At 43.5% G+C, this 20,813-nt stretch overlaps 1 protein-coding gene across 1 annotated transcript in view; it reads left to right on the top strand.

Moving 5' to 3' along the window:
• RCOR1 (REST corepressor 1) overlaps positions 1-20,813 on the top strand; it is an 87,445-nt gene that overhangs the window by 33,724 nt on the left and 32,908 nt on the right. Inside the window, exon 3 of the mRNA XM_064169457.1 lies at positions 9,720-9,803. Within this exon, the coding sequence (XP_064025527.1) occupies positions 9,720-9,803 (84 nt within the window). The remainder of the gene's footprint in view (positions 1-9,719; positions 9,804-20,813) is intronic.

Genomic DNA, 20,813 nt, shown 5'->3' with positions numbered 1-20,813 from the left:
TAAATGAGTGTGGAAAGGAAACAGCTTGGAGGGAAGGAAGACAATCCTTTCTTGTTAGGGCAGTGGAACAGAGACCAACAGTAGTTGGCTCACTGTAGCTTGGCTCATCTTGTAGCTTGGCTCTCAGACCTAATTGTGGGCATGCATTTGCCTATTTTTAACAGAGTTTTAAATGGTTTGCTGCATGGCTCTGTGGAGGTCCTGTGTTGTGGTGGGGTTTTTCTGTAGAGCTGTGGGTGTGCAGGGGTTCCCAATGCTGGTGGCAGGATGTGAGGCCCAGCATGGCAGCTGTGAGTTGTGGGGTGGTAGCCATAAGGTGTGTGCGGCCTGTGAGGCCTCACATATGTTGTTTGCTGCTATTGACCAGTAGGGTGACATGGGTCCAGCTCCATCCCAGTTCTCCTAATGAAGCTCTGTAGTTGCTGTGGTTCTGAACTGCAGCCTGGGGATGCCAGGAGTGCTCTCTGATGTTGAGAGGCACAAACTGTGTTTGGGAAGGGCAGGTGAGCCTCATAGGGCCAGTCCAACACGTGCGCTGCAGGCTTTTGCTTTGTTCTGGTTGCCTGTTCTTTGGTTGTGCGTTCAGAACAGCTGTAGTACAGTTACTAGCCCTTTACCTTAAACACTAAAACCAAACCAAAAAGTGGATGGTGCAATTTTTTTTTTCATTCCTCAAATGGCTTGTAAGAGATTGGTGGTAAAATGTTAATGAAATGTGTTTGTGCTTCTTCGTAGCTAACTCTCTTTAGACAAACACTGTTTCATATTTCACTACAAAACCCTGGCCATATCTAGTCAAATGCCTGTTGCGGTTAGCAGAGGTATGCTTCTCAATATTGAGTGTGTGAGAGGGTATATTTCGTGCTTCTGATAATCTATTTCCTGCACCTGTATGGGTTGCAGAGCTTGTGTTTGCTGAAACTCTGATTGGAATTGCATGCATGCAGTGAAAATAATTTTACACACTCAGGGTGTATATTGAAAAGCTGTTTGCTTGTATAGTTATTCAAATCTCATCTATGGCTGCACATTGGTGCCACCTGCTTGCAGGAAAGAATGAGTGGACTGTATTATTCAGGGAGAAAAAAAAATCAAGGCGAGGCCTCAACATCTGTTCTGGCTTTGTTTGGTCTGGCCTGTGGGCAAAATGTAGGCCATTGCTTCTGCTTTACTGCCAGCTCTTCAACTGGAAAAGCATCTTGGATCTGATACATTCTTTAAAAAGTTGGAAATAAAATCAAAAGTAAAGACATGAAGTTCAAACTTAGTATGAATTGAACTTGATGACTTTATAAGGAAAGTGAAACTTGAGATCCATGGGTTTTCTCATTTTCTCTTCCAGTTATTATAATGGTAATAATTTTTATCACTGCAAAATGACCTTTGTAATCATTACTGGATGATTAATCTTTAACTGGTTATTTTTTTAAAGCAATATTTCTCACACTCTTAAAATGTGTAGGTTTTTGTAGCACAGTACTTTTACAGCTATTCTGAGGCAGTAAGGCTCTTCAGTCTGTTTTCAGTGCTGCTGCTCTGCATAGAAACACAAATAGTCACCTTTGTTTCTAAAGGCAGATACAAAAGTGCTCTCAGAAGGTCATTTGCATATAGATGATAGTGTCAGTCGGGTGTAGCCATGTATAGGTAGATCTAACTGCTGCTTAATTTATAACTTCAATTAAAAAGAATCCTCAACTTGCAGCATTCCAGTCTAAAATGTTCTGCTGCATTTAATGATTCGGTAGTGTGTACAAAGCTGTTCTGTATCTCTGCAGTCCTCAGAAAACACGACTGAAAGAGAATCACAAGCATTATCTGCTGACTTGCACAAAGTCACATGCAGAAGGAAGTGGAGATGGGCAGTAAAGTTCTTCAAATGGCTTTGAGTTGCTGCTTGGGACAACAGCACCAGCAGAGGGGAAGGAAGGTGGAAAAAGGATTTTCTTCTGATGTTCAATTTCGTTTGAATTCTCTTGTGCTACACAGGTGTATTGTTGTATTACAGCTGTGCATTTACAGTTACACTGTAAGCTTTAGTAACGTCAGAGAACCAGCAAGAGAGTTGTTTAGACTGTAGGAGCCAGTGCCTACCTGGCCTTGTTTTGTTTAGCAGTCATCACCTATGCAATAAATACAAAGGAAAGGTGTGGTTTATAATGGAAGCACTTGTTCATCTCACTTCATTAGAAGTAAATATATTTAGACTTGGTCCCAAACAGCTTTAAGCAGTGTTCAATAGCTAAGTGGTTCTATGTCAACTCCAGCTCTTCCCCAAACAGTAGAAACATGATCACCTTTGAATTTTATACAACACGTGTTTGCTATATAATGGTGAGGGTTACATACTGAAAAGGTGTTTTTCTTTTAGTATTTAATTTTAAACCTACAGTATGTGAATTAAAAATGAGTTAGTGTTAGTTATGGGGGGGGATCATTGAGTCCTGTTAGTACTGTGAGAACCTTCATCTTTGGGAATGTTGTCATCCGGTACTGTGGGGTTTTCAGTTGTTGTGTAAACTTTCATAACTTCATGAAATACATTATTTAGATCTGAAAATGTTTTCTTACCTGTTGTCTTGTGAGAGATAAATGCCTGGAGAATTCCCTGTATTTCTGTGGCAAGTGCTTTTGAAAGTTTGGTTTACCTTCCAGAGATGGTGGAAAAATGTTTCTGTATCAAGCACCTGACAGGGGAGATGATTTTCTGAGTTACTGTTTGGTTTTTCTAAATAGGAGGCACTGACTAGCAGCAAGTTCCCAATTTTCGTGGTGTGTGTTTTTGGGCTCTTGCACAGTCATGTATTAGTGTCCTTTGCTTTGAAATTCAGAGGGCTTCAGTAGCGCTGAAATGCACTGTGCAAATGGCAACAACAAAAACTGCCATCAGAGACTACCAAAAAGTTATGCAGGGGAAGTAATGCTGGAGGCCTTCTGGAGAGCTTTACCCCCACTTGGACAAGATGGAACTGGGAGCAGAATATCTCTTGGCATCTGCAAGAAGTGAGGATCTTTTCTGGGGGTCAGCACGGGTGCCTAAAGCAAAACATCAAGTGCTCTAAACAGTTCACAGTTGTGTCTGGGACATACAGCATCCTTGGGGAGAGCTGCGAGATGAAGCAGCTCACTCCAGTGCAAGAATTCAAGTGACAGCTGGCACTGGTGTCTTGCACAGAAGCAAAATAATAGGCAGTAGAATGATTGGTCACTCCCACTGAGTTGGTTCTGGCACATTTCTGCAAGTTGGAGAGGAAAAATAAAATAGGATGCATCAGACTGGAGGTGTACAGTGCTGGGCTTCTGCTTGTTAGTGGCCTCTGTCTTTATGCTTGATTTTCATGTGCACTGTTATTCCACCAGTGGTCCTTTAGACAGCCCAAACTGATGCTGTGATTGAGGGAGGTGTCCTGTCTGGCCTTTCTTCCTCATTTGTCTTCCTTATCTCTTAGGATGTGCAGTAGAAAACTAGGAAATGGTATGAGTTTAACTTGTTGTTGTTGTTGTTGGATTACCTTTTAATTTTTTTTAAGCTTGGGTGTGTCCCCTGCTTTGATTTATCGACTAAGTGTTGGTGCAAGGGGAGACTCTTTTTGCAGTGGTGCTGCTGAACTGTCACATGGAGGTAAAGCTTTGTGAAGGCAGAAAGTCCCCTGTCCACAGAGGCCTCCTGCTCCCTGTGCACCTGTTTAGGTGTTGGTCTCACCTTGCAGTCCAGCTGATTTAATAACTGAAGAAAATGCTGTTTGCTTTCTATTTTGCCAGATTACTTTTAGCAAATGTGCTTGACTTGGAGGTATAAATGTCAGAGTTAATGCTTGGTGGTGTGGAGAGGCAGGGAGCACATGTCAGGAGAGTAGAGAAAGGCTGGCTGAGCAGGACCTCCACTCCCTTCAAAAGTGGTGAGGTGTTGAACAGATTCAAGTGATGAAGTGCAAACTTCATCCTTGTGGCCTTTTGATACTACTCTTCAGAGGCTCTTAGTTCATCTCCCTAAAAGGAGATTTGGGTGGTATGAACTGAGTGGTATTGCTGACAGACACAGCTTTTTCTCTATGCTTATGCCAGCACCTCCTTGGTTAACTTAAAATTTAGGAGGGCTCAGAGGGATGGGAAGGGTACTCTGACCTGTAGGGGGAACTTCATGTGTGTGCTGCAGTGGTCTTTGGTAGCTTCTGTTCCAAGATATGCCTATTTCCCCTTTGCCGTCAGGTGTCCCGAATTCACAGCACACTGGCAGAGATAAGGAGAGAAGCAGGATTGTTGCCTTCAGTTCTGCTTTGTTGTCTGCTTGCAGCAGCCCTGCTGAGCATGGTAACTGAGGAGCCTGCAGGGCCATGTACATTATGTCTTGCAACATTCTAGAGAGAGCCTGAACAAAGATCTGGGGTTTCATGTCAACACAAATGTATTCATGATGATAGTCTGCAGCATGTTCAACACTGAGCTCATTCATACAGTCCTGATTCCAGTCCAAATTAGGTTTACCCAAGAGAAATTATGAAGCTATGATATCTGTAGAAGACCCTCTCACATGCAAGGAGATAGGTTTAACATTCTGTGGTGTGGGGGCGGGATTCCACACCCAGGGTTTAAGGTAACTGACCAGAGGACTTGTAGGTTTATTTTGGGCTCAGTGTCCTTTAAGAAGTTCTTTGCTAGGATCTTGCAAGTTCCACCTTTTTTTTTTCTCTTTTTGCAGAGGGTCTTGGCAGAGTTAACCCTCTTCTCCCTGACTCAGATTAAAAACAGCAAGGAAATGCAGCTTGAGAGAGCATGGCTTTTGAAGATTTCTATTTGGTGTATTTAGTCAGGGGTCTTTTGGGGGCTGGTTGTTTGGAGTGTGGGGTTTTGTTTTTTTTTCATATTCACAAAATCTTTGCTGTCACTTTACTCTGTTCTTCTGTGTGAGCTGGGATCACTCGGGTATGGGGTCTGAAGCGGATTTACCGCTGAAGCTTTAAACTAGTAGTTGGAGAGCAAGACTGACATCTTTATGTATGCAAGTGACAGACATATGTGCTTTGGAGTGATGCAATCCCATGTAGTAACCTCAGCTGAGAGAAGATGTGCCTTAGACTCAGTCATTTGTTTTTTAAAATCAGCCTAATGCCTCTTGGAGTCTGAGCTGCCTGCTGCTACTGGTTGAAACCTCTGTGGTGTTTTTCTGTGGGTCAGTCTTGCAAAAGCTTTCCAAAAGTTGGGGATGAGCCATAGCTGTGCTGTGGATTGGTATTTCACATCTGGCAGTGTGCTGCTCTTGCATGTGCTAGGCCTGTGCCTCAGCACAGGAAGCTCAGGGAGTCCCCAGGGACAAAGAGCCTCAGCCTACAAGCAGAAGTGACAGGAAGTTCCAATGGTGGTGTTGCCTCTCTGCTCTGCAAATTAATGCTCCCTGCTGTGTGGTCAGCTGCATGCTGGTGTTGTCCTCACAGCTCCAGGGTAAAAAAAAAAGTACTCCCAACTTCTTTTCGGAATAATGTTGCTGCATAGGTATTTTGCCTATAGGTTGAGCTGCATTGCCTCGTGCAGTGAATCACATCTATGTATGGGATCAAATTTAAAATGAATGTTTTCTTCACAAAGTGGTTTTTAGCTTGCACCAGTACCCTCCTGTGTTTCAGTGATGTAGCCTGTGGAGTTAGGAGTATATTCTGGGGATGAGAGAGGAGTGGAAACTGCTGTGGAAAAAGCAACATGACACTGTGCCTAGTTGGGTCTGCACTTCTCCACTTGGGTAAGAGCGATGGGAGCTTGCATCCTTTGAATTCTGACAGTCGAACAAAATGTAGGGGGTACTGCTTGTAGTAGAAAGTTCCAGTTGGCAGTGGAGGAAGCATCCACAATTCCTCCTGGTCTTGGGACAAATGGGAAAGCGATTACAGAGTGTCTGCTTTCTCTACCACCATGATGGGGAGCTAATGGCTATGGCAGAGGCTTCACAAATATGATTGGCAAACTAAACGGTTTCCCGAAACATCGGGTGATACACTCAATACATAGGTATACACCTGCTCTGAACACAGATTGCATTGGTTTAACTGCAGTTGCTTAAACAGGCAAATCCTAAACCAGATCCTAAATTCTTTGGTCCCTCTGAAAAATAGTAACTTCTGTCCTCTTTGTGATGCTATTTATATGAAAGATATGATGGATTAAATTGATTTAGCTTTGTAGCATTGTTGTTGAAGTGTAGTGTTCAGATTCACTCTGGTATGCTTTGTCCAGAAGCAAGGGAAGTAATTCCTCCTTGTTGGTGAGCCTTGCATCTGTGCTTGGAAAGGCAGAAGCAAGAGATCTGATAACTGCTCTTCCTGAAATTCTTCTACTCCTTTTCATGGCTGGTGCTCTGAAGTAACCATTTGCATGCTTCCAAATTCTGAGCAAGCTCTTAACTTCTTTGCTGCATCATGTAGCAAGAATATGCTGCATGTATTCATAATCAGGTCAATGCTGGGCTATGAAGAATGCATATCATGTCTACCTTGTCCATGGGGGAGAGAGAGGTTCTTCTTCTCCTCTACTCTGCCTTGTTGAGGCCATGTGTGGAATACTGTGTCCAGTTCTGTGCCTCTCAGTTCAGGAAGGGCAGGGAACTATTTGAGAGTCCAGTGATTAAGGAAGTAGAAAATCTCCCTTATGAGTAAAGGCTGAGGGAGCTGGGTCTCTAAGCTTGGAGGAGACTGAAAGCTGACCTCGTTAATGTTTATGAATACATGAAAGGTGAGTGTCCAGAGGACAGAGACAGGCTCTTCTCAATGATGTCCAGTGATAGGACAAGGGGCAGAGAGTGCATGCTGGAGCATGGGAAGTTCCACATGAATGTAAGGAAAAACTTCGCTGTCGGTGTGACAGAGCAGTGGAACAAGCTGCCCAGAGAGGTAGTGGAGTCTCCTTTACTGGAAACATTCAAAACCCACCTGGTTGTGTTTCCATGTGACCTACTCTAGGTGATCCTACTCTGCCTGGAGGTTTGAAGTAGATTTTTTTTTTGAGCTCCCTTCCAATCCCTAACATTCTGTGATTCTATGAAATGAGGAGGGTGGGGACTTGAGAAAAAGTGATAGAGAGGCTGTGATGCTGGAAGGGGAAGGAGCCAGGTGGCAGACTAAGTCACCTCTGATACAAGAGAGGCAGTCTTGGCATCTATGGATATTTGAGTGCACTCTCTAATCCCCCCACCTTGCTTTGTGTGCTGGCCTTTAGGTGCTCCTGTGCTTTGCAGAGAAACATGAGTTTTAACTTAACCATTCTGTGTGCCTTGCACTGGTTTCTTCCTCTCGGGAGCAAGAGTTAAGGGTGAACAGGTGTGGGTTTGGGTGGAGAGGCAGGGTGGGAGAGGTGATGTGTGCATGCCAAAGGTGGTGCATGCGAGTGCAATGTAACAGGCTGGTTGCTGCTACCAGGAGGCTGGAGGGAGGAAGAAACTGGGCTGCAGTGGAAGAGAGTCGTAAGAATTGCATGAAGCCCAGAATCTGATACAGAGGGTTCTGCTGGGTGCGAGGCCTGAGAGTGGTTTACCCTGGAATGTGGTGCTGGAAGAGGAGGCACCTTCTAACCCAAGGCACTCCCTTTGCAAAGGGAGGTCTTAGGAGCCTCGTGGGGAGCTGTGATGGAGGATGAGGAACACATTTCACCCAACAGTTGCTTGGGTGCCATGAGGTCCTGCAGTACCTCCCCGAACTGGTCATGACCTCCCAAGGTGCACTGCCGTTCAGATCCAGGAAGGCCGTGGTGCTACCTCTCAGTGCACCAAAGTGTAACTTGGGGTTTTAACTGTGGGAGGTTAAACTTCACCCACCTTATTGTGGGTGAGCTAAGCTAGCGGTGTTCTGCTCCAAAAAGGGGCAGTTGGGCTGAGATATATGCCAAGACACATAAGGGAAGAGGTTCATCCTGCTGAACTAGGATAAATGTTTTCTCTCAAGTTAGGTGTGTTTTACCAGTTCAGTGAGCGAGACTGAGGTAAAACCAGGCTGACAATTTGCCTAGTATTGCACCTTGCTGGCAGAATGTGGGCATCAGGCTCCTCAGCTGCGGAGCGTTGCTGGGGGTGTGTTTGCGTTTGGGTGAAAAGTGTTTAAGAGACCTGATGATTCCTGTCTTTGAGTGTTTTATGAGATAAGAATGTGCTTTTCAGTGTAATGCCAAGTGAGGAGACTTTTATTTCTGTGTCTCAAAACCCTATGCTAGACTTCATTAGAACAGACCATCCTGGATAGGGGGGGAGAGGAACAAAATTCTATAAAGGAGAGGCTTATGCTTCTTTGAGTTCCAGACCTGGATTTGAAGTGAGGGAGAGAAAGTAAGATTTAATCTCCAACTCCTCAAGCCTATTTTTTGGCTATAAAGTTGTAATTTTAAAATTCAGTACCGTGATTTTTAAATGCAGTTGCCCTTCGTATTCTGTGTGTAGACGTGGTCTCCACCCCCATCTCTTGCCACCAGAGGCTGTTGTTGTCTCTTCTCTCTCCTGTTTTTCTGCCTTGTGTAGCAAGTAATGAATATGCACAGCACACAGGATTTTGTATGTGCAGTTCCTAATCTTATTTTTCTTTAAAGTACAACTAACTGAAAGATAATCATAGCGATGGTCATGAAAAAAAGTTGTTAGTTCAATGTAAATGTGTTGCTGGCAACTGGCTGTTTTTAATGCATGCTATTTGTGCTTTACATTTCAATGTTTAAAGTTTTTATCTAAAACCTTTTTAGCTGAGCGAATTGAGTGTTCATAGCATTGAACTGTACTTTGTGACCTGTTTAACACACGATGAAGTGGTGTTTATATGTCTAATTGCACAATGCAGAAAAAATAACATTGTGTCGAAGTGTTGCATAAAATGTCAGCGTTATGTGCTGTTTTGTAGTGGAAGTAGCACTGTAGACACTTAGTCATAACAAGACCTGCAAGTTTCTCTTGGCCAGGGCAGGTAGTTGAGCTGGCTGTGTGTGTGCTGACTCAATGGAGCAAGTTTCTTTCTATTTTCATCAACCTCCTCTTGACTGCTTGTGACTGAATGATAGCAGGTTCACAGGAATGTTGAAACATACCTTAGCTTTAGGTTGGTCTTTCAAATTTTTCGCTTTGTTTCCTTGCCTGAGACTTTCAGAGCTCTCAAGCCAACCAAGCATTAAGTTGGCTGAAAACATACTTTCCTTCTGCGTGTAGGTGACTCCGACCTGGAAAGACTCAGTGTCACCTTGGTGCACATTCCTGTCCTGTATGGGGAATGGAATAATAGAATGGCAGCTAGAGCAAGGGGAGAAGGTGCTTAGAAGTGAAATCGAGGGAGTTCATGCTTGTGCCTACCCTGAAGTGTTAATCTAGCTGCACAGTACTGTCTCATGATGTCGAGGGCTTGGAGCTTGCTGCCTGAGCCCAGCTCCTCCCTTTTTCATTTAATGATGGCTGGAAGAAAAGTAATCAAGTATGCTGGAAGAGAAACATTAATTAAATTTTAATTTACATCTAATGTATGCTTCTTAGTGTTCTGCATGAAAGAGAGAGTGTGCAGTATCTGTCATGTTATATAGGGGGTGATGCATTGAAGAAACAAGGAAAAGCCTCAGGTTGGAATGGGAAGATAGGGTTTTAACTCTCTGGATGGGTTTTGTGTCTTTGTTAAAAGCGACAGATGTATATGTGATAAATCACTTTTGTATCCATTTTGCATCTGAAATGACTTTCCCTGTAACTTGGTTTGTGTCTGTTTTCTCTTAAGCCAAACTTGCAAGACGAAGTCAAGAGAGAGAGAATCTCGGCATGCTGGTCTGGTCGCCTAACCAGAATCTGTCTGAAGCAAAATGTAAGTCTCTTCCCCTCTTCCATTACATGTATCATTTAAAGAATGCAGAATTGCCACTTTCAGTAGAGAGGTTATGCCTGTGACCTTTCCGTTATGATATAAAATTAATTTGAAAGAAGAAAAGCCAATAAAACAATCCCTGAAAAGAGCTGCATTCCCCGCTGCACTGCTGCATGGAGCATCAAATCCATGGAGGCAGGGAAAGCGGGAGAAATCTGGCACACTCTCCTTCAGTATGAATTCTTCAAGATACTTATCCACAGGTCTACATGATCTACTTTTTTACTGCTGGTGCTCTAGAAGATCACAGAAATAAGTGGGGGGAGTAAACAGAAAAGCATTTTGGAGGTGGAATATATGGCAATTAGCAGTGCCTTTTCCCGACAAAGACACAAAATCTACATCTGGAGCCCATGGAGATTTTAATGCCAGAACAATTGCAGTGCCTTGGAATTCCACGTGAGGGCAATTACCAGCACTGTGTGTCTGGGAACAAGTGTCAGTGCTGCTGCCAGATGGCAGAACTAGTGTTTGAAAGGTTTGTCTAGCTACAGTTCTCCTCCTGTATAAATAGGATTCATTGATTAAAGGGCTGCTGTTTGAATGCAGTAACTAAACCTAAGTGTGTTTTGGGGAGGGAGCCTTTTAAAGGAGCTGTTTTTGACTTTGTGCTCATAGCTCTTTTTTGGTGGGTATTCTTTTTTGTTTGTTTATTTCCCCCTCTTTTCTGATTCTGGGACCAAGAATAAAAATCTTGTATTCCTGTTTCTTTGCAGTTGTTTGTGGTGGCACTATTAAGCTGATACCTGATTTTCCCCTAGACCCATGGGCTAAGATACTTCACAAGATACTTGTGGAGATGATGTGGCATTTGCAAATTAAGGCAGCAGAGACTGCATAAACTGGCTCTGTCATGAAAGGGCTGGTCTCTGTCCTCGGGCATTTGTTCCACTGAACAAGTTACCCTTTAAATAACTAAGGATGCTGGTACAGTGATCCACAGATAAAAAGGGCTTTTCAAGGATCATGTCTGCCTTCTACCAGTGGCGTGTTGTCTGTTTCCTGAAGACTTACAAGGAGAGGGATATATTTGACAGGTACCTACAGCTAGAAACTTAAAAAGGCATAAGAGCAAGAAACTGTTGCCTCCACCAAACTAAATGACTCTTCATGAGTCTGCTCTGTGGCACAGAATTCCTTTAGCTGCCTCAACTCTGAGAGTCTTTTGAATTTCAGATCAGCTTTGGAACATTTAACTCTTGCCTGATAGGAAATAGGGGTCTTGGAAAGGGAAGAGAGAATGAATGAGGAAAAGGAGTGCAGATATGTGAAATTGAGTAAAATAGTGTGAATGTTCTGTGGCAACGAGCACAAAAATATGCAAGGTTACTATAAAACATAAAAAGGATGTAATATCTCCTGAGATGTCATGACCCTGAGGCAATTTAAAATGTAGTATGACACTGAATGAAAACTAGGTGGCACCTGGCTGTTGCTGGTACAGTAGAATTGAAGAAAATAATGTGAACATGAGCAAGAAGAAATTTCTCAAAAGGCTTAAAATGTCACTAAGAATATAGACTCCTCAGCAATTTCACCTTCCAAAAAAAGACAGAGCAGGGAGGGGAAAGGTAAATGTTTCATGTTGTGTTTAGGGGAGAAGTGCTCTTGTCCTGTAAATGACACACAAAATATCTCTCGGGTGAAATTCAGCATCTAGTACTAGTAAAAAGTCCAAAGGAGCTTTGGGAGAGGTTGCCAAGGAGACTTTGGGGTGACAAGAAAGCTCCAGCAGCTAAGAGGGCAGCTGGACTGGGAATGAGAGAGCAGAGTAAGAGGGGGCTGGTTGGTCATTGCCTTGTCCTCTGTCATTTTGAGCTTACACTACTGAAAGGTAACTGTTACTCCTGTCGCTACTAGGCATTGCTTAAAAACAAAAAACAACTCTTGCTAAAGGCCTTTGTTCTTTTTGAAACTAGAAATAACTTTATAGCTGTAATGCATTCAGCCAGCTGATTTGCTACTGCATGAAATTCTGATTGAATGCCATCTTCCTTTCAGAAGATGGGAAAGTCCTCCAGTGGTCTGCAATGCCTGTAGAGCACTTAATAAATGTATTACAAGCAGAATTCCCTAATCTGTTTTACGAAACAAGAAAATCAGGAGACAGGAAGACTGTTCAGCTACTCTTGAGCAGTGATGCTGCTGTTGGCAGGGGGATTGAACTCTTTCTGGACTCATCTACCAACCTGTAACACTCTGATTCTATGAGTTTGCCAACACATCTTAGCACTGTTGCTAGTGAATCCTTATACAGTGGGGTCCATGGAGATGCGCAAGAGGACTGATAATGATCAACATTTCCATCAGTGATATGGAAATGGATATGGAATTGCTGTGGAGAGAAATTGAGAGTGAGCCATAGATTGATAGGTCAGTAAATAAAATGAATGTTACTGACAGTCTTGTAGAGTGCTTTGGGTCTTTCCCTAGTGTGGGCTGATGCCAGTGCAACAGGTTCTTAATGACTCTACTGCAAGATTACGAATCTCAGTACTAAAAGTTTGGGCCTTATCTTCTGCATCAAGGCTGATGTTTGGAAGAAAGTGGCTTGGAGAACAATTTTTGAGGACACAATGGGCAGGTAATTTGACAAAAGTTACACGTTGTTGTGCATTACCCAATAGATGATGTGGGCGTAAAGAGCTGAAGTAGTTGCCAGAATGGTTGCTGCCTCTGCACCCAGCGGAATTCCAGATAATGAATCTCAGAACAGTTGCTTTTGTGTTGAAAAGCTGAGAAAAGGATGGACATAGGAGCTACCGAAATGTTTTGGAAAGTGAAAATGCAACAAACTGCATCTGCTTAGCTTACCCAAAATAGACTGAAAGGGGACTGTTGTCAGTTATTTTCTCAAACGGAAGTTTTGACATAGTAAGAGGCATGCATAATACAAATAAATGGCTGCAAAGTAAGTCCACGTGGGCATAGAATGAAATGCCTGAGTTTGTGTGAGGTTTTCTTTTGTGATTGACTGCTGGAAGTTATCCAGGGAAGTGATGGATTCTCTTTCTTGATGCTTTCATTTGAACCATGGATTTTTGTGATGTGTTATCTTTGGTGGATTGGCAGTGTGAAATGGCAATTGAAAGTAGCTGTAGTCTCCAGGAGGTTCATTTAGTCCCTTGGTGTGTAAGAACTATGAATCTTAGCTTGCACATTCATTTTTTTTTTAATATTGCTCTTAAGGTTGAAGTGTAGGTGTATAAATCCTTCCAGTCAGCAGCGTGCTGGCATTTGTGTCTAGTTACTTTCGTTTGTACTCCAAAGCCTTTTAATACATCCTATGCCAATTCTTGTGGTGAGCTCTTGAAAAGTCATAGGCCTCTCTTCTGTTTCTGTGGCTGGAACTCAAATGTGAAGGTGAAAGATAGTGCAGCACATGTTAGCTGTCAGGTGGGAATGCACTGGTAGCTCTCATGAGCAAGATGTTTCTGTGCAGCTGGTAAAGCTTTTGGAAGCCACCTGTGTGTGGATAGTCTGTGCTACAAAATGCTTTAAGCAGAACTATGACAGTGCCCAGAGCAATGCACGCTGATGGGTTTGCCAGGGGTCGGCCAAACTGGCAGAGATTGTGGGAGGTCCTCTGTAATCCTAGAAAGACCTCAACACATGGTAGATACTCCAGGCTCATACAATTAGTTAAAGCTTGTTTTGGTCCCATGCACCCCATGCGCACTATTTTAATCATGTTGGAGAAAACCTTTCACCTGTGTGCCATGAAATTATGGTTAAGGAAACAAAGGTGTTTATTGGTGCGTTGATCACTTTTTTATCCTGTGCCTCGTTAACCATTAATCCTGGGTCCAAACCACTAACTGCCTTGCCCAGATCAATGCTGAAGTTGAATGCTGCCAGCGTGTTCTGTATTTACTGCCGGACTTCTGCCTTTGAGGAGTCACTTGCGTAGCAGTTGTCACCATTAGCGAGTAGCTCACAAAGTTAGTCTAAAGGTAGAAGTTTGTCCTGTCTCTTTTGAAGAACAAGGAAAGAATTGTCATTGTGCAGCTATTGAACATTTGGACTTAAAATAACTGTGCTCCCCTTCTAGCCCTGCTCCAAATACCCCACGTGCTGTGGGTGATGTTGCACATCTTGCAAAGAACTTGCTCTCAAAATGAGACACCTGAGAGGCTCTCTGAGGACTTGGTGCCATGGAGGACAATTGTTCTGGCTGTGCTGAGACTCTGTAACAGAGGGTGGGGAAGAAGACAGGAGGAAGGGTGAAGTCTTGGGCAAGGTGACATTGAGGGGCAAGAACGACTATGTGGAAGACAGATGTCTGCTCTGTCTGAATGGCCCATGGGGAAGGAGGAGAGAAATAGTGAAGAATGCATTGTAATGATGCTGTGGAAACCCTGCACAGGATAGAGCTGGGCCAGCATGAAGCTATTAATAGAACAGCAGTGTCTGTCTCTGTGCCAAGTACACCAATGGGTGGAACCATAAAAACGACATTGAGTTGGTTGAGAAATGAGCAAGTACTGGCATGCTGCAGCTGCCCAAGAGTGAGAGATGAAAACCAGGCAAGAAGATGGGATGTGATGATTGCTTTTATGCATCTGCAGTTCAAAGGTGAACTGCAGGAGGAGAAAGATGTATTGGTTTGGTAGTGATAAACTCTGTTTTGAAAGTAACTTTTCTGCTTTCTTCCTGACAGAAAATACCTATGCCACTAGATGGAAGTTTTGGTTTTTTGCTGATGTCTTGGTGGGTGTGTCCAGTGGATTTGCAGTTTATGGCGTGTCACTGAAGTTTATGGGGTGTCCCTAGTACCTATGGGACAGTAGATTGTGGATGATAGCTAGGTCTACTGGTTTGCAGTGCTGCTTCTCTTTGACCTGATGGTTGACTGGCTTGCAAACTTCAGGTACTCACTGGTCTGTCCCTTTTTACCCAATGGCATCTCTTCCTTTGAGGCTGTATCTGGCTGCCTGTTTTGCATTGTCTTCCTTGGTACTCTTGGAGAGAATTTAGACTATCTCCTCCTTCCTATGGAGCAGAAGTGTCAGTGCCCAGAGGACTTGGGGACAGAGGAGTGCCAGAATGAGGTGAAGCAGTGCTTTAGCATCCTCATGGTATGCTTGGACAAGCCCTGTGGCTGAGGGAGAGGGAGGGGTCCCCGAATGTGCTGCAAAACCTAATGCTGGGAAGGCAACAATATATCAGCTGAGGTGCTGATGGAGGAGAAAGTGCTTGTTGCTATGGTTACCAAGGATATTAACCCTTTTGTGTCTGGATGGGCAAGGTTTAATTAACTGTGCCACAGGCTGGGTAATGGTTTGGGAATGTGAGAGTAGTGACATTCAAGATCCCAAAAGCCTCTTAACCAAGTCTGTGTGTCCTAGTCATTAGTGTCAACAGCCTTCTTTGGGTGAGAGTGAATTTTGGTAGCTATATTGCAAGGTGAACACCAGAATTTCTGAGGACAGGTTGCACATTTAAGTGGCCAGTCTGTCTCTAGCTGTAGTTCAAGGGGCAATCTTTGACTAGAGCAGGCTATTATTATTGGTTCATTTCTCTTTTAAAGGAGACAGTAAAAAAACTTGGAAATCACATTTGTCTGAATTTTCTAACTTCAAATGACTGCCAGAGTAGATGACAGGAAAATAGTTGTCTTCTCCAGTTGCTGAGTGTCTGATCATGTGTTGTTTGCTGAGCCCATTTTCAGTGTGTTGCTCAGCCATAGCTGTTTTGAGAAGGGCTTCTGCCTGGACATATACTTTCCCCTTCAGCTCACTGTTTTGGGCCTGTGAATTCTGTGCACAGATGACTCCCATTATCATCACCTGTCCTTGTTTTCCTTGAGGTGTAGGGTGCCCTAGTAATAAGTGTGAGATGTAAAACTACAAATGGGAAACAAAGGAATTAACATGAAAAGGATTAATGCTTCAGAGGCACCTAGGAACCACTTCCTCCCCAACACACTGGCACCCCTCCCCAGGCAGCAGCAGTGAGGGAAAAAATGTAGTCAATAGCATCAGCAAATATGTTTTTTAAAGCCTCCTTCTTCATCACACTGTAAAAACAATCCTTGAAATAGTTAGAACTGTGATTTTATTTTTGGTCCCATCTCCCCTCCAGCCCTTATCATTACTGTGACCTGATTTATAGCACAACCCCAAGCAAGGTTGTGTTGGCTCTCAGTGAGAGTCCAGGCACCTTGGTCAGAGATGGGAGGATGGGAGCTGCTTAGGCTTTGCACCAGAGAGGGAAGAAAGTGTTGTTGAACTCTTAGCTGAGCTTCTTTCTTTTTGTGACTGCCTAAGTGCTGTAGGAGGTCTTTGAAAGGAGGAGAGTATGCTTTGTGCTTTTCTTATTTGGTTTTTTTTCTGCTTGTGTCTGAGCTGCTTCTTTTTCTCTCTTTTTTTTTTCCTTTTCCATCAGGTGGAGTTTTTTTGGTAGCATGAAAACTGTTAGCCTTAAAAACAGCTGCCAGGTAGAGACAAGAGTTACAGATCTCTGAGGGGTTAGGGTTCAGGGGTTGTAACTGTCACCTGAAGTGAAGTGCTTTTGTCACTCGTGAAGGTGGAATAAAACCCTCAAAATTATGACCTTCTTGTTTGTATGTAGTCCCTCCCTAGAAATACTAATTTGTGGGCTGTCCCACTGATAGCAAAAAAAGATCAAATTCTGCTCTTCCTTTAATCTATTTCATATTATGCTGAGAACCTGGCAGCTTGGATGCAAGTGCAGTGCCTGAAGAACACAACTCCCTGCATTCAGAAATGAGACAGCTGTTGTTCCATTTAAGATTCTGTTTAAGTTTAGCCATAGAAATAATAGTCAAGGCCACTTCTCTCAGCAGCTGCAGTTGCTGCATTCCAGAAAGTACTCAAAAAATGAGGGGATGCATTTTTTCATTGTAGAAGTGGTCACTTTTCAGTGCTTATGGTAGTAGTGTTGCAGGCAGTTAAAAAGATACCCAGCCTATGGGTGTATCCCATGAGTGGCTGAGTTGCCTCAAACTTAGCTGCAGTTTCCCTCTTGTCTTCTGCTGTGCTAGTTGCTGTTGTGGTGCTATGTGGAAACCTCTTTCATCATTATTGCTGCAGGTTTATGTTACTGGATCCCGGATGCCTATTTAAAGAAGCATGATATTTTAACCCTTTCACAGCAGTGGTTTATATTGGAGCTAGGGGAGCAATTCAGTTTGAAAAGACTGGCATGTGTTTGGGATGGATTTCACCCAAGGCACAGTAGATTGTGTGGTTTACAGCTTGTTTGGGTTTATTTTTTAAACACCAAAGACCAAAAAATGAGAGGGGGGGAACCCCAAACAAATACCCCAAACAACCCATGAACAAAAATCCTGAAGGAGAGAATGTGGTGAAGAGGATCCGGGAAAAGGGTGTCTTATCTAAAGTTGCTGTCTTATCCTGGAGGAATTTTTGCTGCTGTGCAAGAAGTGGGAGGTGGTGCTGAGGGCAGTCACTAGTTTCTCCATGCGCTTTGTCCTCTTCTGCCACCTGTTTGTTCCTTCTTCTTACTGCAGTGTGAAATAGGCCTCCAAACATGTCGAGATGACCCAGTTTGAAGGTTGCCACTACCGTTGCTGCTGCAGGGACTGAACTCTAGAAAGCATTTTTTTTCCTTAAGAGAAGTTCAGAGACAAGATGATATGGATATAATGGAGTGATGATAGCTGTGCTAAGAGTTGTCCTGGCAGCAAGCCTTGATCTGAAATAGGTTTGGGAGCAGCCTTAGCCAGCCCAATAGGCCCCTGGAGTTGTAGGACCAGTATGACAAGAACTAGCAAGCTGCAGCTAATTCGCCCTGCTTGCACCCAGCCCTGGGATGGGCTGAGTGTGCTGGAGTCTTGTTGATCTTGTTGGGAATGGCAGGCTTGGAGCATTTCAGAGGACTGGTTTGTTTTTCCTCAACTCATCTTTTACTATAGCTTCAACAGAAAAAAGAAAGATTGGAGATCTAGAGGCTAACTTCTTTAATACTTTTTTTTCCTTTGACCAAGATTAAGTCAGCAAATGCATCCACAAGCGTGTGTTTACAGGGATGTGATTGGAGCTGTGCACAGGCAGGGAGTAGCTCTTTTAGGATATATCCTCCACTGAGGAATGCTTGAGGAGGTTATGGCTGTAACAGCTTTCTATATCGTGTGCTGTTGCAGAGTGTGACCTTTAAAGAGGTGCTGGTGCAGGAGGCAGAGCAGCTAGGCTTTCTCAAGGACACGTGCCAGAACTTCCCTGACCGTAATGTTTGCAGCGTTATTTGCTCTAATTAGGAACCACTCCCACTAGTTATTTTTCCTGCATTCTTTATTTTTGCACTGAATGTTAAGTTACTTTCTAAATCGTGTGCTTCTCGCACAGATTCATGTTAGGATAGGGTAGTAGTGCATTTTCTGATTGTTTGGGGTTTTTTAAATATATTTTTTTTCAATACCTTCATCTGTCAGTGTAACACCAATACTTTGGTTTAGAGGCAGCTATAAATATTATATTGTCCAAGGTCTGTCTAGCTGTATAAGCTTGTTGTCTTTCCATGTGGATTTCTTGGAGAGGTCAAAAACATTTCTTTGTACTTCTTTGGTTTCAGACCTGCAGGAATGGATTTGAGTGTTAGTGTCTCCTAAAGGCTGGCCTGCCTCCGCAGTAGGGCAGTTCATATGAGTTTGTTCACAGCTATCTTATATCTCCAGTGGAGAAGGTGTTCTTCACCCAAAACTCATGTATATTGCCCAGGTTCTCATGTTGTGTGGGGTAAGGTACCTGGAATTTCCTGAATCACTGCATCTTAACCTATAGTAGATGCTTGTTTATGCTCTTATATCATGACTTGCTTTATTGATTAAATAGATGCTTACTGAGCAGCTGAGCTATTGTTGCAGGAAGCAGGAATAGGAGGAGTTGGGCAGGTAATTGGATGGCAGAGCCACAGCTGTTCTTGAGAGAACCTATTCCCTTCCATTTTTGCAGCACTCTGTGCATTTGAAGTATCTGTCTCTATTCTTTCTACTAACATGCTTGCATCCTACTGATGTGCAAGTGAGGAAAATGGAACCTTTCAAAACAAGTCTGAGACCCAGTATTTTTGTTCTTGGCACCCAGATGCAGTAGCACCTTGACTGGAGTTGTGGGAGAGCTCTTGCCTTCTGAGAAGAGACTAGCACCAAACATCTGAAAATAGGCCTCTAACCACAGATGTAGAAGGAACAAAAGCATTGCAGTTATAATTCAGAAAATACAACTGAAGGATTCATTTCCCTCTGACACCAAGTTGCTGTCACTTAGCCTCTGGCATTCTTTGTCTTATTCTGCTGGAAGCAAGTCTTCATACGACTTGTTCTTTAGTGTAGAGACCATCTGGGTTGCTGAAACTATTGTGTTACTCGTAGTTGGGTTTGGAAATGGGGGAACTGGCTGTAAAAATATAACAGAAATAGTAAGGGGTGCTTTTGTGGCCTGACCACTCACCATTCAGGATCAGGGAGTTCTGTCGAAGCTGCTGAGAAGCTGGATGTGGGCAATTGCAGCTGGAGGCTCACTTCACTCTTTGAGTAGCTCTTGACACATCTACTGTGGGCAGCTCCTCTATGTGACTCCAACTCATCTTCATTTCACTGCCTGCTGGCTTGCCCCGTGCTTCCTTTCTGCCCAAGTGACATCCTTCAAGGAAGTAGCTATGGGACAGTTTGATCATTTCTTTTGCTTTTGTATCCATTATAAAGGCAGTCAGCATGGCTTCTACAGCCTTTATTGTTGGTAACAATAATAATGAGCTGTAATTAACCTAACACAAACCCTGTGAGGAGAGACTGAGGGAGCTGGGGTTGTTTAGCCTAGAGAAGAGGAGGCTCAGGGGTGACCTCATTGCTGTCTGCAACTACCTGAAGGGAGGCTGTAGCCAGGTGGGGCTTGGTCTCTTCTCCCAGGCAACCAGGAATAGAAGAAGGGGATACAGTCTCAAGTTGTGCTGTGGGAAGTATAGGCTGGATGTTAGGAGGAAGTTGTTGCCAGAGAGAGTGATTGGCATTGGAATGGGCTGCCTAGGGAGGTGGTGGAGGCACCGTCTCTGGAGGTGTTCAAGAGAAGACTGGATGAGGCACTTAGTGCCATGGTCTAGTTGACTGGCTAGGGCTGAGTGCTAGGTTGTACTGGATGATCTTGGAGGTCTCTTCCAACCTGGTTGATTCTATGATTCTAAAGGCTATTCTGCTCCCACACATAACCTTGTGTGTGCCCTTGTACTGCACAAAGACCCTGTGTCATGGGGAAGTGGAGGTACCCATGCTTTTTTAGGAAGCCTGACTCTGGCACAGTGTTTTTATGAGTTTGCATTCCTATTACAATGGTGAACATAATAGTTCTGGTTTTAGAAGGCTTCAGAATATTTCAGTGTGGAAAATGGACCTTGTGGAAGGTGTCACTTTATTCAGAGGTCTGAATATTCCTTGGTGGCTTCTGAAGCAGCAGGTTTGCAGCAGGTTGCTTGACCAAGTTTTATGGTAACCCGTGCTGACTGTGTTGCAGAACAAGAATTTCATCATATAAAGCACGATGTATATAAGGAGCTGACACTGTTCCTGGATAGAGTACCAAAGCCTTGTATCATGTTACTAGTAGTCTTAATCTGTGGCCTCCTGTGCTGGCTGTCATCAGTGTGTGTCAAATGGTATTTTTCTGGATTAGTGAACCTGCCTTTTGGAAAGGATGCACTGTTAGGCATTAAAATAAAATTCCATGCGATAATCTGTATGAGGGAGGTTTCTTTTAATCCAGGCTGCCATCTCCTGCATTGGACCATCTGATCAAATATAGTTTTCTTTAACATTTTACCCCTTGTCACAATTGTGTTGATAATGTTGGTACTTGCATTGCATGTGCATGTTGCTGCCAGTGGTTAAGGACTATAACCTCCCAGAGTTAACTCAAGCCTTGGTTTGATGGCAGAATAAATCTGGCTTTAGGGCTGCTTGTACTGAATTGAGAA

The sequence above is a fragment of the Pogoniulus pusillus genome, chromosome 1 (genome assembly GCF_015220805.1).
Source record: "Pogoniulus pusillus isolate bPogPus1 chromosome 1, bPogPus1.pri, whole genome shotgun sequence".
Taxonomy (NCBI): domain Eukaryota; kingdom Metazoa; phylum Chordata; class Aves; order Piciformes; family Lybiidae; genus Pogoniulus; species Pogoniulus pusillus.
This window is presented reverse-complemented; position numbering and strand designations above follow the sequence as displayed.